This window comes from Hetaerina americana, unplaced genomic scaffold (genome assembly GCF_022747635.1).
Source record: "Hetaerina americana unplaced genomic scaffold, ioHetAmer1.1.p SCAF_20, whole genome shotgun sequence".
Taxonomy (NCBI): domain Eukaryota; kingdom Metazoa; phylum Arthropoda; class Insecta; order Odonata; family Calopterygidae; genus Hetaerina; species Hetaerina americana.
The window spans coordinates 908,371-926,166 of record NW_027286764.1 but is presented as its reverse complement, the minus strand read 5'-3'; the positions used below and the strand labels follow the sequence as shown (position 1 = coordinate 926,166).

Sequence of the window (17,796 nt, the reverse complement as noted above, 5' to 3'; positions counted from 1 at the left end):
GAGAGGAGCGAAGTGACTATGGTGGGTTGAAGACAGTGGTCTATTAATGCAGAGATTCATTGAGTGGGTGAGTTAATGGTGGAGACAATGGGGTGTCTGGGGTTGTTTATTTTGGGTGGCAAACAGAAGGGGAAGGTCCTGGGATTAGGGGAGAAATAATGAATATATGTATCTGTGAATGAGAGGTCTTCTCTGGGTCCCAATTTGGATAGCAAGGGAAAGATTTCCTTCTGGAATGAAGGGTCAGCATCTTGGGGCAGGGGTGCATAACAAGAGAGGTCATTTAATTGGCCCAATGCTTAGGTGACAGTCTTTTTTGTTTAGAATGACGACGAATGACCCTTTGCCCATTATCCTGATTATCATGTCTTTGTTTGACCCAATCTTGGCTTTCTGATTCCTGTCTCATACCCTCTGGTGGGCAAAGTTCAGCCAGGGATCCAAGCAAGCTTCCAGGAGACAAATGCATGCTGCCTTAAGAGTTTTGAGCTTGAAGACTGGGCATGAGGGGCAGGCAATAAAATTCACATTGAAACAATTGTTGAAGGATTAACTGTGGAGGGAGGCATATTTAGACACTGGTTACCTTTCAGTTAAGTTGGTAGATTACATTGCATGTGGGATGTGTATGACGGAGTGGAGTGGAACTGGAGAGGATTGGTCAGTTGGAGGCGTGGAGTGATATCTGCACCACTTGTCCCGATGATGCACATATATTTCTAAATGGGTGCAAACACACACAAAGGATTAACGCTAGGTTGTTGGGGAAGGTGGAATTGTGTGGATTCTAAGCAGAAAAAAGCTTTCTTGACTATGACCTGAACCACAGACCTTCAATTCCCAGGTTGATACTCCACCAAATAGCAATCAAGGAAATATAATCACCGCTGAAATCCAAGGCTGTGTTGTGAAACTAAGTGCTCGAGGCCAAAGCATCAGGGCCTAGAGATGGCACTCGGGAGCTATTTCACCCGCTGTCAGATGATTGGACAAACACACTAGAGGGTTTAACTAAATTGGCCAATTATTTATTGAAAAATGAAAATCAATTTTCTCCTTCTGGCAAAAAATTTTTTTTTAAGTCTTAATACATCAAAACGTCATATCCATTAGTTATATAGTAATTGGCATTTTGAATTTTTAAATGATCAAAATCACTGATCTGATGTTTCTTGTGTTAAGTCAGATAGCAAATATGCTGCAGAAGGTGGCCATTACAATGATTCAAATGACTGACTGCCTACGGCGCACTGCTGGTTGGTCTGTAATGTCGCAGTGCATCAACTCACAGTTGTGCCAACATGAGAGAGAAAAATGAAGCAAGTTGCGATCCCATCTATGGGTGTGGCCAAGAACTTTAAAGGCCACCCTCATGACCAAAAATCTCTCCTGCATATTCTTTCCTCCTTCCATGAATTTCCACTGACGTATATCCTGACAATTATCTTACCTTCTCTTGTAGTGATTTTCCTTGTATCTGAAATTTCTCCATATCTTCACATTGACCTTTCCCTCACATTTTCTTGACACTAATTGTTCCTTGCCTATGCTTATTGTTTAGCCCTCTGCACTACTCCTCATCATTTTCATCCTTACGTTCCTCCATTTCCTTTGTTCATCCATCGTCTTGATCATCACTCCGAAAACCATGGTTTCCTAATCCTCTTATTCTTAGCTTGTCCTCTAGTTGTGCTTGCTGCTCTTTCTAATGCATTCCTAAGATCCACACACCATTCCCTAACCATTTTCATTCCTCCATCTCCATTTAGATATGTATCAAGTTATTCTTGGAACTCCTTCCTCTTTACTCCTGTTTAACCTTCAAAGTTCCACCTTGGCACTCTCCCATCCTTCTGAATTCTAATTGCATTTCATGACAACTGAATGATGGGCTCCGTCTGCAACTGGGAAATTGTGTGAGTCGATGATTTGTTTCTAGGTCTATGTTGAACCATGATACACACTAACTGGTACCACTTATTGTCCATGCTATTTTCCATTCCTGCCTATTCCAGTGATGATATTTAAATTGGGTGTTAGTTATAATTGAGCCAATTCTTTTGTAAAACTCATTTTTTCCGGTGAGGTGGAATGTTAGAGGGATGATGAGGAAGCTAGAAGAATACATTAGAGAAGAGAGAAATGGTGAAAGGGGTATAGTAATGTAAGGTTTGTGTGAGGCAAGAGGGAGAGAGAGAGAGAGCAGAGATTACTGGGGAAATAACTGCAGAGTACTTAAAAGTGAGGGTGCCCCTGACAGTGAATCTTATCTCGTCTTGTATATCTTGATCCAGTGTGATGAATGCCAAGGGCACAAGATATGTATAAAATAAGGCGTGATTTGGGTAGTATTTTAGGGGGTGACCCTAACTCTTTAAACCAAGTTTTTACAATTTTTGAGGGAAACTAGCCTGATGCAAAAACTATAGTAGTGGTATCTCTTTTTTTAGGCTATGGGTTTTAATTTACATGTATTCATTCAAGAAGGTTTTGAGGTGAATGTGGTGCAAAATGACCTCAGCCTACAATTAAACTGCCACTACGATTTTAAGTGCGGGTGGATTAGAGCCAATTTTGGAGTGGCCGTAATAATGAATGGGAGAAGGGTAGTGAAGGAGCAGGTGATCCATAGAATTAAGAGGTACCAATTCTCAAGCATGTTCTGTCTTTACGCTTTTTTCCAGAAGTATTTTCTGTTGACATTATTATTGGACATAGGAAACAATGAAATTGTTTTGTTCTGATAGCCTCAACTGGTATTATTCTGTGTGATTCATTGGTCAGCTTTTTGGGAAAGGTATTATTGATGCTGAAGATGAAAATGCACGACCAATCTAACAGGCATCCTTAGTGATTATTTTTCACTGAGCGCTAAGTGTGCTTGTGGTGCCACCCCTGCGTAATGACTTGACACTCTGTGGTGGAGAAGTCATGGATCAAAGTCTCTTGAGGAATGTAAATCTAGTTCCTACAGTCAAGATCAAACTGATGTCGTGCCTACTGGCTTTATGTTGTAAATCAATTTTCAATGCGAAAGAACTTTTTTATGTTTATGATGTGTGGTTATTTATTTTAAATAATAAAAAACTTCTATTTTCTGTTTTGTATGCTTCTATTTTTAAATGTTTATCGTATAAGCACAGTTCATATGTTCATGGGACAGTTTAAAGTGTTTCTCTGGGTGAAGTACTAATTGTGACATTTTGGTAATGGGTTGAAAATTTCAAAAGGAAATCTTTTGTTTCAGCCAAGAAAAAAAAAAGATGGGGATAAGAGCAATTGAAAGCTGTGAAGTTTCAAGTTGTAATGAAACTTATTTGGGCTGAAATTTCATATAGACCCTTAGATAGTGATAATAAATGTTTTGCTTGGTAATATAATTAATAATGAATGTGTTACCATGATTATAATTTTGATTGAAATATCTTTCCAGGTTATCTGAGAGAACATATTCACTCTGGGGGTATATGGCCAATCACATGAATGAATACATAAACCCACTGTACAAGGCGGATGCTCATCCTGACATCCTCATCCCCAACCTGGCTCCTCAGAATATCAAGTAAGGTCACTTTTATTTCTAAATATACATGTAATCAAGACTGTACGTGGGCCTTTCATGACCAAACGTTAACAATGGCTTTCATTGTACTCAAGTGTTTCACCACAATCCACACTCATTCCACACTGTTATACTATAAACTATTCCTAATTGATATGGGAAATTTCATGACTCCGGGGAACTGCTTCATGATTTAAAACAACTCAAAAATATTTTTAATGTGGTAACGGTACAGACAGGGCTTCAAATAAGTGCAATGTGAGCCTAGTCATTAATGGTGATTTTGTTGAGTGGTCTGGTGGTTTGCTGAAGAGAATAAGAATGATAAGTAAATGCTATTTAGTACATCCAAGCTAGAGAGTGCATGATTAATTTTCATCTATTTTATTGGTGGGCCGCTGGCGCAGGGAGAATTCTCTCGTAGGCTCTGGGCATATGAGTGCTTATGACTTGCAAGGATCAATACCATTTAGTACATCCAAGCCAAAGAGTTAGTGATTAATTTGGAATCATTTTATTTAATTACGTGCGATTGGTGGGCTGCTGGCGCTGGGAGAAATCTTTCGTAAGCTCCAGACTGGGTGAGTGCTTGATAAGGGCGAGGGTCAATGCTATCTAGTCCACCTTAGCCAGAGCGTTTTTGTTATCATATTTGGGTTTAATCGTTTGTTCTGTTTTAACCCCCCTATATCACTTTATTTTTTAAATTATTTTTATTTATTTATTTTTCCTCTCAAATTTCCCTCGCCATATCTTTGCCCATTATTAAGGGTTAACTTTGTAGTTCCACACGAAAACGATTTATTCACACGACCCGGGTTTCGAAGTAAAACTTCATCATCAGGAATCTTGGAACTACAAAGTTAGTCCTTTCATTTATTTATAATGAATCGGTTCCATAAAGTTACGCCAGAAACCATTAATTACATTATTAAGGGGTTGGGGTTGATTCTTCCCGTGACATCTTCACAGCTTCTGTGATTTTTTGCACTTTCAGTGTGCAATTCTCCATGACCATTTATTTACTTTTGCAGTAACTCCTGGGATAGTGGCACATTTTGGCTAACCACTACGTGGATCATCATCTAAGCTGTCCCAACTAAACTTAAACTCGTTTTTTAACTTGGTAACAGTTGAGTATGAAGGAGCATAGTCCCCCAGAGTGTACTGAAACTCGCATTATTTTCCTTTGCTTTCATACTTTTCTTTACAAAATATTTAATCACAGCTGGAATCTCAATCTTTTCCATCGTCACAAATCACAACAGAGAGGCATCCACACCATGGATCTCTTCCCGGAGCACAGGCACATTACATGTTCACTCATAAAAGATTACCTACTACTACGTTGGAAACTTGTTCTGCCAGTGCTGACATCTTATGGTGATTTTGAGAACCTTCCTAACCCTCCTTGTATATGTACAATGCAAATCAACTTTGCAGGACAGTGCCTGCCCATATGATTTTGCATGGAGAGGGGATATTATTGGCAGTAGAAGCCTTTTTTTTATATTTCAGTATTTTATGCAGATTTCTTGCATGTACAAAAAAAATTTACAATTTCCTGGGTATATATTGAGGTATGTGAAATTGTAGATTTGTCTATAATTCACTGATAGAACTTGAGGCACCTCAGTCGGCAAGAGGGGCGGGAGTAAGTGGATGCGACCCTTATTGCTTTGCTGAGTGTTTGCTCTATTGCTGTCAGTATTCTGTATTATTACCACCAGCCTCAAACAAGCAAGCAGTCTTCTATTTTCAGTACTTTATTTTTCTAACATTTGATAACCCTCTCAGAGTGTAAAACCAGTTTGACCTCACAGATATTAGGGCTGGGGATTACAATTTGGGTTACAAATTGGAGGTATTTCCAATTCTGCATGGTATTGTATATCCTCCAATCAGCTGCATTCTTATTTACCTGGTATTCATTCAAACGTGTAAAAAACATTATTGTAGGTATATTATGGATTTTCATGCATTCCGTTGTTTTTTTCAAAATAATATGAAAAGATCTCTAATTAATTGACCTATTGGAGGAATGTGCAGTCACACAACGACTCGTGTAAATTGACTTGTTTAGCCATTAAATGGTAATTAATTAATGTTCAAATTAGTAATTATTTCTCATTCTTCCAGATGCAACAAGTATCAGGGGTTTACATCTGCCATATCCTAACTTGACGCAGTGTGCTTGCTTCCCATGTTTACCTTCCACTGTATCATATTTCAATAAATTATGGATTAATATATTGTTTATGCCATTAGTGCAGTTGATTCACCCTCCATGTATCCTTGGCTATCTCTAGGTTCTGGAGGGGAATGTATTGCCAATTTGAGGGTGGCGTTCATCCCAGAGAGTCACTGGTGGACCTCCTGCTGGCAACCTGCGATCATAGCAGCTCTTTGCAAGACCACATTCGCTTTCTCCAAAGGGTCTGGCTTGATTCTTTTGTTTTAAATTAATCTCATGATCCTTTGTTCCACAAAATGTGTGTAATTTGTCGTGAATAACCCCTAAGGATACCAATTACAGCTTTGGTGAGCAATCGCTCATTTTGTCATTTGTTTGGTAAGTTTTGTAATGAAGAGTGCATCTTTCTTCAGCACTTAGAGATTCATCTAATGGCCAGTGTAAATGGAATGGAGCAAAGGATTGGCATTCACATTTTAAAATTGAAAAAACTATGTGTATGCATTGATTAATTGGTTAAATTGGTCGTAGTGCAATGTGGCTTAGCATCACAGAGAAATACTGTTTGCCTTCGGCCATGGTGGTTCAATTCCATAGACAAATATAAACAGGGTGCGGCGCTTACATCCAGACAAACTTCAATTTGAATTTTCCACCATATCGCAGTTCCACTGGAGGTGGTGGTTGGCATTCTTGAAAGCCATAGTCATCTAGTAAACAGTTATAACCTCAAAATGGCCAAGATGTTATGAACAAAAGTTGAGTACAATCGAAGAGCCACTATTATCCAAAGTGTTCATGCTGGGCATTTGTCCAGTGAAATAGTTCGATTCTTCGGGTACTCCAGATCAACTGTTTACGATATTGTGGCTAAGTGTAATGCTTCGGAGAAGTCTGGGGAAGGTTTCGCTCACCCGGCGAGGAAACTTCATTCGAGGAAACACGTGTCACAAACTGCGGCAGTCATCGAGGAGGCTTAGGTGCTGATTTCAGAGGACCCATGGCAATCGCTGAGGACTTTGACGTCAGAATTGATGGTTAGCGAGCAAACGATGCGTCGGATGACAGAGGAGCACCTACAGTACAAGTCATACACAATAAAGGTGTGACACATGCTGTCCAAGGCTGCCAGAACAAAGCAGATTGCTTGCTGCAACCTGCTAGTGTGTTCTCTAAAAAATGAAGCTGCAGGATGAATCAGATTCTTTCTGATGAAAAAAGTTTCACAGTTGACGTGAAGATCAACCGGAGAAATGGCCGCTGGCTCACCCACAACCCCAAGGACATCCCGATTGCTGCTCGAACAAATTTTCTGGCTAGTATTCACGTCCTAGGTGTCCAGTGAGGGTGATATCATGCCGCCACATTTCTTTGAAAAGGGGTAAACTATCTCAAAAGAAGTCTATCTGCAAATTTTGAAGAATCTTGTGAAACCGTGGATGGTAACTGTGGTCTCGGGGAGACAATATGTCTTTCAACAGGATGGTGCACCAGCTCATGTGAGTCATTTAGTCCAAAACTGGCTCTCAGATAACATGTTGACATGCTCTGGTCAAAGGAGTTCTGACCCCCTCCGAATACTAGCCTGGACTTGAACCCTCTTGACTATTGTGTTTTGGAGTGTAGTCGAAAGAGTTACCAATAATAAGATGAGGCACCCAAATGTTGCATCTCTGTGCACCGCTATCGTAGTAGCATTTACGAATATGGACAGCGCTGTATTAAAGAGTGCATGTGGTCGATTCAACTTTTCTTTGTTTAATTAGTGCCCTACTAGCCAACTTCCTGGTTTGAGTAGTGTCACATTTAAGGACCATTTAAAATGCACATAAAAATAAATTAATAATAAACACATTGAGTAGTTTCAGGCGTGATGTGGTGGAAGTCGAACATAAAGAATTACTGGTCGTACCAATTTTGCAACTGATAGATGTAGTATCAAGTGGAAAAGTACCATGATCAGTTATTCAATAATAAACACATTCATTCACACTATCTTTCAATGAAGCACTCTGGAACCGAGAGGCACTATGAATCCGAATAGGTAGGATAGGCGCTAAGTATAGAACGAGGGGAAGACTAGACAATAGGAGGAAACAAATAAATAAAAATCCTGTAAACTCGATTGAAAAAGAAACGCACCATTAGCAAGATATGGGAAAAGCACTAGGCACTGACACTGAATCACTTTTCACTGAATTACTTTTAAAAACAGCACTATGGAATGACCATACAAATGGGGAAAAGAACAGGAAATACTAATTATTTAAAAGGCAGGCACTATTAATGACAACTATGGGAAAAACACTGGGCACTGACACTAAATCACATTTCACTAAATGACTTCACAGCGTAGATCAGTAACAGTTGGATCCAGGAGCGCAGGACATGGAAGGGTAGAGATGCAGGAGTAAGATAGGGTGAGCTCAGAATCAAATAAAGGTTAAGTGGACGGTAAGAAAAACAAATGAGGAGGTGATAGGTGTGGGGGGAGGGGGGATTGCTGAGAGAAATCATAAGGAGGCAGGAAAATTGATACAAAAAGCATATCGATTGGCAGTGGGATATGCCTATAAATGTAAGCACAATAATCAACCCAAAAGTACGATTGATAGGTGGTGGTAGAGTTCACCCTGTACTAAGCCTGATGGCATGTGAAATTCATACATAAAGTTAGGGGGCCAGTTCCTTGTGCTGGTTGTGGTTTCCCAGGAAGATCTGGTGCTTGAAGAATCACGATGCTCTGGTGGAGCTGAGGGGTGATCAGAGAAGTAGCTGGAAAACCCAGGCCCATTGGTATGTGTGTGTGTAAAACTGCTTCCTGTTTGGACTAACATTGACTGATGAAAAACCGAGAAGTGGATGACCATCGACGTCAACAAACATTGCCCACATCAACAGTGTGAACGACTTATTGCATCCAAACCATAGGTTAAATGTCAGGGAGATTGCAAATGATTGCCATCAGTGTTGGATCATGTTTCACCATTTGGACAAATTTTGAGCTAGCAGCAAATCACGTCGAAATTTGTGCCATGGGAGTTAATGGATAAGCAGATAGAAAAATGTCTTGGCATCAGCCAGGAACTGCTCGATTGTTCACACAATGACCGAAACTTCCAAGAAAAAATTGTCACAGGCGATGAACTCTGGATTTGTGGTTATGATATGGAAACTGAGGCCCAGTCTCCACAGTGAAAGAAGGGGCCATCTTCCCCATCACCCAAATAGCTTGGATGTTGTAATTGAACATGAAGATGATGCTGATTGTTTTCTTCCATTGGTAAGAATTCATTATGAATATTCCCCAAAGGCAAAGCACTGAATGGAGAGCACTATATGGAGGTTATGAGAAGATTAAGACACACCATTTTGGAAGAGACTATAAATGTGGAGAAACAAGTCTTGGTGCTTTCATCACGGCAACGCACCGGTGCTCACATCAATGATTGTTACCGAGGTTTTGGGCCTGTACAGCACACCAGTGATCTCCCAGCCACCCTACTCTCCGGATCTGGTTTGAGCGGACTTTTTCCTATTTCCTAAGTTGGAAGCCACCTTAAAAGGGCACCAATTCGAAACTGTTGAAGAGAACCCAGAAAATTGTACTGCAGACTTAAAGGCTCTCCCAAAAAAGCATTCCAGGTGGCATTTGGAAGCTGGAAAAGTGTTGGGAGCATTGTATTGGCTGCCAAGAGCTGTAGTTTGAAGGCAATAAGCATGATTAAAGGGTAAATAATAAAATCAAGCATTTATTAAAAGTCTCATATTTTTTACTGACCTTGTATGTGTCTACGTTGTTGTTTCTTTAGTTACACTTATAAAAAACATCATGGATCTGTGATATTGTGGATTGGATGAATTTGAACTACTGTTACATTGATGGCATGTCACTGAATCGAGTTGTCAAGGAGGTGGAAGAGCTTCAAAATACCAACCAATCGTTTATTCTCTTCTCTCTCAAGGAGTTGGAGGATCTGGACTCAATTGGGGAGAGTTAAAATCTCTTTGTTGAGAAATATTTTGGAATATGGCCGTGAGTGACCTTTTGGACATCGTGAATACCCATTGTAGTCGCTAACATTCATTTGACGCTAGTTGTGTACTTGTGCCCATGCTCCCATCTCATATCCACGCCAACCAATTACTAAAGTATTGTTGGAGAAACCCTCGGGGCGCATGTGTCGAGGCACCAGGGACTATTGAATATTTCAAATAGATTTTAATCTCTTCTTTCATGAAGAATGTGTATTTCATTTTGAGTAGTTAGTTTTTTGTATTAATTCGAAGTACATGTATATTGAGCATGAACATGCCCTAAGGGGCCATCATTAATGATTCAATTTTGTTTTTTCAGAGGATTTCTATGTTAAAAGAAAAACTAGTCAAAGTGCGAGGAGTGAGAGAAAGTGATGAAGATGTGAAAGCATTGGAACAGTTGAAAGGTGGAACTTTAGTAGGAACTGAATCTGGAATAATAGATAATAAATATTTATATGATAAAAAATATTTGCCAGAGCAGGTAAGTTACTGCTATCAAAGTGTTTTATTGGTTTTTGTTGACTGAAGTATGCTTACACTTTTTACATTCTTGATGAAATCCCACAGGCAAATATTGGGAAGCAGATTTCGGAGATCAGTGAAGAGAGCACTGACTTGAGGGATCCTTTGTACCCGTCAATAGTTTCCTCTTCCCAAGGACTCTGCTTAGATGTCTCCCCTGGCAGCATCACAGTGGAGAAGCTTGTGCGGGAGATGGAGTCGGTTGCGCTCGACTGGAAGGCATTGCGAAATGTCAAGGAGTGTGCCTGCTCAGCTCCTTTTGATCACTCGAGCCGCAAGGTTTGTATAGAGCAGTGGGTCATGCTGGATCAGCGATGGATGACTGCTTTTGTGATTCACAGTTTTCCCAACGTGATCAATTTTACATGTTTGCCTCTTAACTCTTGTATTTATATTTGGTGGGCAATTCATCAATGGAATAACTGTTGATAATTGTGCAGGCATAATTATTGTGTTTAACCTTGGTTTTGGCATGTTTAGATAGGCTTTTGACATTATTCTACGGATCAAAGTAGGTTTTTTGGTGGACCCAGGGGCTTTATCATAGCATATTACCCTTAAAGAAACCAATTTTTCAGCTCCACATGCTTTTTACCTCCGTTCATTCCATCCAACATGATTAATCTTTTCCTTGCTCTCCCTGTCCCACTCATCACCCCCTCAATGCCTCCATACCATGGTCCTCAACATTCCATTGCTGCTCAATATGCTCTCTTACATTCACTTTTATTCTTCACCATCCACACTTCACTCCTTTTATTTTCCTTTACATCCAATTTACTTTTTTCATTCTTCTGCACGCATGCATCACAAGAGCCTCCAATCTATGCCTGATGCTCCCTCCTCATACCTTAGTGACCGTTTCAAAAGACATGCATTCTGATGTTCCATGCCAAATTTTTTTTTCGCTAGCACTTGTTCTATGTCTTTCTCTAAGGTCCTGGTACGCAGATGCCTTCTCTTTGTAAAAGTCTTTCTACCTGACACTACTTCCGATGATGGCCTTATTACTTTGCCAATTTTCATCAAAAAGACTGCCTACCTAATTGAACTGTTCTATCTGCTCCAGTTTATGCATGTTAATCTTCACTTTCTTTTTTCTCAAGGCCCTCATTTCTTCATTTTCTCATAATTTTTTCAAATTTTTTGCTTATCAAACTGGTTCCGTAATGTGTTAAGCAGTGATTGTAACCCTTTGGGTGACAGGCTAAATAAAGCTTGATCATCTGCTAATGATAATAATGCTTATTGGTTCCTAAAAGACATGTTTGAGACATAAATGGAACATGTCACATTGCTTGCAAATATTATTCCTGACAGATGAAAATACAAATGCAATTGGAGTTTGATTATGATTGATTCTCACAAATAAAAAAGAAAAGGTAAACTGGAGCAATAACAGCGTACGTAAGAATAAAATCATTTATTTGCAGAGAGAGACATGAATTCATCCACAGTGTAGAATTGATGTTCACGCAGGAACTGATAAAGATGAAATTTAAATGGCAACGCATTTTCTATTTCCCTTAGTTTTCCAGGTAATGCTTTAAGGAATTTGACTCCAGTGAAACAAGGTTTCTTAGCAAAGGTAGCAGAGTTGCGAGTAGCTATCCTCGAGTCAGTGCACCCTCTTGTGTCTGCTGTGCATATGTACGAGGGTAATCCCATAAGTACCCGACCAAACAAAGAAAATACAAATATTTTGGAAAAAAATGTATTTATTTTTCAACATAATCTCCTTTCAGCAGTACACACTTTTCTCAGCGATGTTCATTAAGTTCGATACCCTTTTTATAATAAGAACTGTCTTGCTCCTCAAAAAGCCATTAACTGCCAACATCACTTCTTCATGGTTGGAAAATCTTTGACCACCAAGCCATTTTTTCAAGTTTGCAAACAGAAAATAATCTGAGGGGGCTAAATCTGGTGAAAAGGGTGCATTAGGTAGCAATTCAAACTTAAATTCATGAAATTTGGCCATTGCAATAACGGATTTGTCAGCTGGTGCATTGTCTTGGTGAAACAACACTTTCTTCTTAGGTAAATGCGGCCACTTTTCCTTGATTTCTTTGCTCAAAAGTCGCAATAAGTTTGTATAATACTCACCATTGATAGTTGCTCCTTTTTCAAGATAGTCAATGAAAATTATCCCACATGCATCCCAAAGAACCGATGCCATGACCTTGCCTGCAGATGAAATGGTCTTCACCCTCTTTGAACCCGGTTCTCCCCTTTGAATCCTTTGTTTTGATTGTTCTTTTGTCCCGGATGTGAACTAATGGACCCATATTTTGTCCATGTCTATGAAATGGTGCAAAAATTGTGCTTTTTTGCTGTGAAAAACACTCAATTGAAACATCTTCATGACACTGGTTTTGCTTGAGTTTGAACAATCTTGCACACAGCTTTCTCATGTCCAAATTTTCAGTTATTATGCGATGTACCACATTTTTTGAAATGTCTGCTAGCTTGTGCACTTTCAGTCGACAATCATCCAGTATCATTTTGTGGATTTTCTTCACCGTTTCTGGAGTCGTCACCTCATTTGGTCAACCAATGCGATGCTTGTCTTGACAGCTGGTACAGCCTCGTTTAAATTCTGCCACCCAATACTTTACTGTTGTAAACAAAGGAGCAGACTCACCCAGAGTAGAATCCAGTTCAGCTTTAATATTGGTCGGGCTGAGGCCTTCCAAACAAAAGTATTGCATTTCATGATGATGACCAATTTTCTAAATTTTTACAAAGTCACTGAAAATGTTCACTATTGATGGCTGCCAAACAAACACTAAACATGTGGCATCTTCAAACTTGAAACCACAGAACAGTCTCCCGAGGGGAGTAGTTCGAAGTGGACTAAGGGCACATTGCTCTGGGTTGACTTTTTTTCTCAAAATATTGCATAGCTGAATACTTTATGGACAGACCTCATGCATACGTAATAAAGCATATCAATCAATTATGCCCCAACTCATATATGATGGACACCACTGTGAGAATGAGCCCTGGGCCCAACCCGAAGGGATGTTTCATGCCATTCAGTGGGAGAGCCTAGGCTTCCATGGTCATCATCGCACTAAATCCTTGTATAGTCAGAGAACAGAAGTAGCAGAGGAAGACACTCATGAGGACTGAAAGTTAAAATAGGAACCTGAAATGACAGGATTATGCTTAGAACCGGGAAATTAGGGAATACTGTGATTAGTGATTGGTGGTAAGAGGAAATATAGATATTCTAGGGCTGTGCAAGGTGAGATGAAGGGATAGTGGGGATTACTTGCATGGTAGTTACAGAGAAACATACAGCAGAGGGGACAAGAGCCAGTGAAGAGTGGCTGTAGTATAGATAATCAAGAAAGGAAGAAGCATAATAAACATTGAGCAATCGACTGATAGAATATTACTAGTAGAGGTAAAAGCAGAACAGATGAACTTCGTCATTATTCAGGTCTACATGAAAAGTAACCCCAGGGAGGAAGAAAAAACAGGGTATGAGGTAAAGTAGAGGGAATAATTGGATGTGTTCCTGGAAGGAAACATTTGAGAGTGATGGGGGATTGGAACCCAACACTAAGTGAAGGAAAATGTGGTAGTGAGGAAGGTGATTACAGTTTAGGAACAAGGAATAACCATGGGAAGAAAGCAATAAAAATTTGCAGGAAACAGGGCTCAATCATAGCGAATACTTGGTTTAAATACCACAGTTGGCTTATATATATGTGGAAAATGCTCAGGGATTTATGAAGGCATCAGACTGTAATATGGTTAGGCACAGATTTTGGGACAGTGTGATTAATTCACGGATTCCTAAGAGTTTATGTGGATTCAGATCTTGATTTAGTACTAATGAAGTATAATGTCAGATTTAATAGGGTAAAACAGGGAGAGGCTTGGGTAAATGGAATGCATTAGAATTAATCAAGACACAAAGACAGGAGTGCTAGGAGAATGTAGAAAAAATATGACTATAGTAAAAGGAAAATGGGGACATAATAAGAAAGGAGCATAGAAAGCTGCAAGTGAAGCTATAGGCTTAGTAATGAAGAAAAGGGCAAGGAAACAATAGATAAAGGATGAGATAATTAATAGGTTAGATGATAGAAGGATGTGGGCACAGAGTTGGGTAGAAGGAAGTAAAAAAGTTGAATATTAAACAGAGGCAGGAAATAATGGGTTGAAATAAGTGGGGTAGGAGAAGTGGCTTGAGGATACGGAGAGTTTACTCAGGAAAGTTGAAATCAGTGCACTCAACAGAAAGGAGGAAGTACTATCAGGAGGTAAGAAGGGAAAATCCATGCAAAAAATTGAAGACAGGAAAAACAATAATTGAAGATTCAAGAGACGTGGAGAGAATGCATAGAGTTTCTATATGGTACGGACATGAGGCCAGCAAGCCTAGACATAGAGGATATGATGTAGATGAGGATAGCTGAAGTCCAGGCTTAATTGATGGTAAGGTGGAAAGGGCATTAAAGAGGACTGAAATCAGATAAGGCAGTAGGAATAGATGACATACCTGCACAACTACTTAAAAACTTGGTAGGCATAGAAGGAAGCGTTGTAATGAGCTAATTCATAGAATTTATGAAGGAGAAATTAGGCCTGAAGATTCTGTAAGGTTGTTGGTAGTTCCAATCCCAAAAGAAGGAAAGGCAACCTTGCAGGAAGGAAGCATGATTGAGTTAGCTGCTAACGCGCTTGGGATTTTCTCTTGCATGATGGAGGGGAGGATTGCCAGGGGACCATCAATTAGGGTTCACGTTCGATGGGAGAGGTATGAGTGATGCCATAGCATGAATAAGGTCACTAATAGAAAGGAAAATAGGATACAGTTGGGATCTATTTCTTTGTTGCATAGATTTTAAGAAGATATTTGATGAAGTAAATTTCTGGGATTAGTTAGTGTATTTCAGAGGTTAGGAGAAGACTGAAGGAATAGGAGAATTATCCACAGACTCCACATGTCTCTGACAGACAGGGGTGTCCATTATCAGCACTGCTTTTCATATTTAATGCTATACTGGAAGGAAATGGTAATTGAAACATGAGAAGGCTCGGAATGAAAGTTGGGGTTAATTCATGAACTCAATAGGTTTTTGCGCCAAGATCAAGCTTTACTTAGCCATTCATCAAAGGGATTTTACTCATTATTGAGCACATTAGAGTGTCATTTTGATATGTGTAGGATGAGAATCAAGCTAAACAAAATAAACATGATGAGTTTTTGAGAAAGCATAAGGCTAAGTTAAATGTTAAATGGGAGGGCAAAAACTATAGCAGGTGGAACAGTTAACCTGTTAAACCAATTAGCAATTATTATGGCAGTGTTTTGTACAAATATGGTTTTTTAAAGGAGCAAAAGAGCATAGCATTAGTCAAGGAAGCTTTCACAAAGAGGAGGGAATTGATAATAGGAATTTTGAGTAAAGATAAGCTTGGTCATTGAAGTGTGATGGTAGCTCAAGATGAAAACATAGATTGGAGGCTTTAGAGATGAGTGTAGAAGGTGATGGGAATGGTGAAGTGGACCAAAACGAAAACAAATGACCAAGTGCGGGGAATGGTGTGGGAGGATTTTGGTTGACTCAGAGCAGTTGATTGGTGATGGAATGGTGTAGACAGGGGCAAGCAAGATTAGGGCTGGAAATGAGTGTTGGAATGGAATTAAGGGTGGTAGAAATTATTTGGAACAGAAGATGGGATTTTTGTGGTGTAGTGCATAGGTTAATGATGAGTAAGGTGAGTATTAGAAATTTAGCTGGTTTGCTCTTTCTTCTTAAACAAAGGTCAACTGAAATAAGTGTATCCCTAGGGGAATTGGGAATAGAATTGTTATGAGTAATCTGAATGTTCTATTTCTCTTTACCAGTACCACTGTTGGTGTTGTGGTGAAGTGTTTTGCATGAGGTGCATTGACAAACATGCACAGCTGCCTGGTCACCTCAGCCAAAGAGCAGTTCCTGTGTGTAGACCCTGTTTCCAGCAAGTTAAACGTGCGCTAACTGCGGAAACTCCGTGATGCCCCCCATGGCTCTCCCGAGTCCCCATATGTGACTGCATCCAGTGCACTGACTGAATGTCAGTTATATTTATAGTGTCATGAGATGACAATTTAAGGCCCTAAAATGCCATTGTCTGACATCTTGTGTTTTGAAGGTGCATTTCATTTTTAATTATTTGTGTGAGGAAATTTGTATGAGCTCATGTTGGCTTCACTGCATGAATTGAAATCAATAATTTCACTAAAAGGGTGAATTTCAACTTTTATGAGTCTTTGTTCAAAGAGTTGCTTTGCTGTATGGGTTGGATTGTACACCGGTGCCCTAGAATCATGTACCATCCCAATTCTGTATAAAATATTTTCTTTAAAGTCTATTGTATGTTCAAAAAGAGTGTTTTAATGAAAGCCTTTTATCCTGTTAAATATTATGTCAAATATTAATTTGTTTGTTCATACTGAAATATATCTTAAATCAAATGGCATGGAAGAAGAAATGCAGTTTTTGGGTGACTGCAAAGTTTAAGTGAATATCTCGAGTGACTAATTACACTGTGAGAAAAGGGAAGAATAATTGTTTTATCTACACATTGTAATAACAATAAAAAGGGCAATAAAGAGCTTCTCTAGACCAGTCAGTATGCAATCTAGTCAAAAACATTATTATTTATAATAAGAATTTGTTATGAAGTAGAATTTTAATGTGTGTATGTATATAACTCCCATTGCCCACATATTTTGTTATTGCCTATGGATATTTGCAAATTTGCCTTAGATAATATATTCTTGCTTACCTGAAGTGGATTTTTAGGCTGTAATAGTCATTTGTTCTTGGTGCAACTGGGAACACAAATTTTACAAAAGTTGCCTTTTGAATAACAGTGATATATGAAAGTGAAACATTATGAATTGCTTGTGATTTGGACAGAATTATAAGCAGTGTATCTAATATGTCAATATGGTCAAAAGTGTCATTGCTAATCCATTCTCACTGCCTGTACAATTCACCAATAAAAATACAAAAGGTTGTGATTTATCTCTCACCATGTCAATACATCATTTTGCTAGTGAGATTTCTGATGTCCAAGTACATAATAATTTTGATATAGCACAGTATTTTTCCTTTTGTTTTTAACTTGGTTTGTTCTCTCTCTTGTTTAAATCGTTTAACTCCCACATCATCCAAAGTTCACCTTCTTCTTAATGGAGTATTGCCAGCACTTGAATATGTCAGTGAAATTGACTACAGTTGTGTTTGGCTTAGATATGGTGGTTTGGTTGAGTTGTGAAAGCTGCATTAGGTGGCTCTTAACTCAGTATTCTGATTATGTAGGCTATGGACTGTGTGTATGGAAAAACATGTACCCATGCAACACTGCAACTTTTAACTGGTGGGGACATTGTATGACTCTTTATGAGTGGTTGTGCATGTGCATGAAGTCCTGAAAGCCTTCTTCAACTAGTACTTTTGTGTTGGAT

At 39.1% G+C, this 17,796-nt stretch overlaps 1 protein-coding gene across 2 annotated transcripts in view; it reads left to right on the top strand.

Moving 5' to 3' along the window:
• The window catches only part of Mtmr6 (Myotubularin related protein 6), a 46,778-nt gene extending 29,420 nt beyond the window's left edge, over positions 1–17,358 (top strand). For both annotated transcript variants that reach the window (XM_071586041.1, XM_071586040.1), the window contains exons 10-14: positions 3,434–3,562; positions 5,872–5,998; positions 10,114–10,278; positions 10,365–10,598; positions 16,189–17,358. In XM_071586041.1, the coding sequence (XP_071442142.1) occupies positions 3,434–3,562; positions 5,872–5,998; positions 10,114–10,278; positions 10,365–10,598; positions 16,189–16,338 (805 nt within the window). In that variant the 3' untranslated portion in view covers positions 16,339–17,358. The remainder of the gene's footprint in view (positions 1–3,433; positions 3,563–5,871; positions 5,999–10,113; positions 10,279–10,364; positions 10,599–16,188) is intronic.
• Positions 17,359–17,796: the final 438 nt, after the last annotated feature.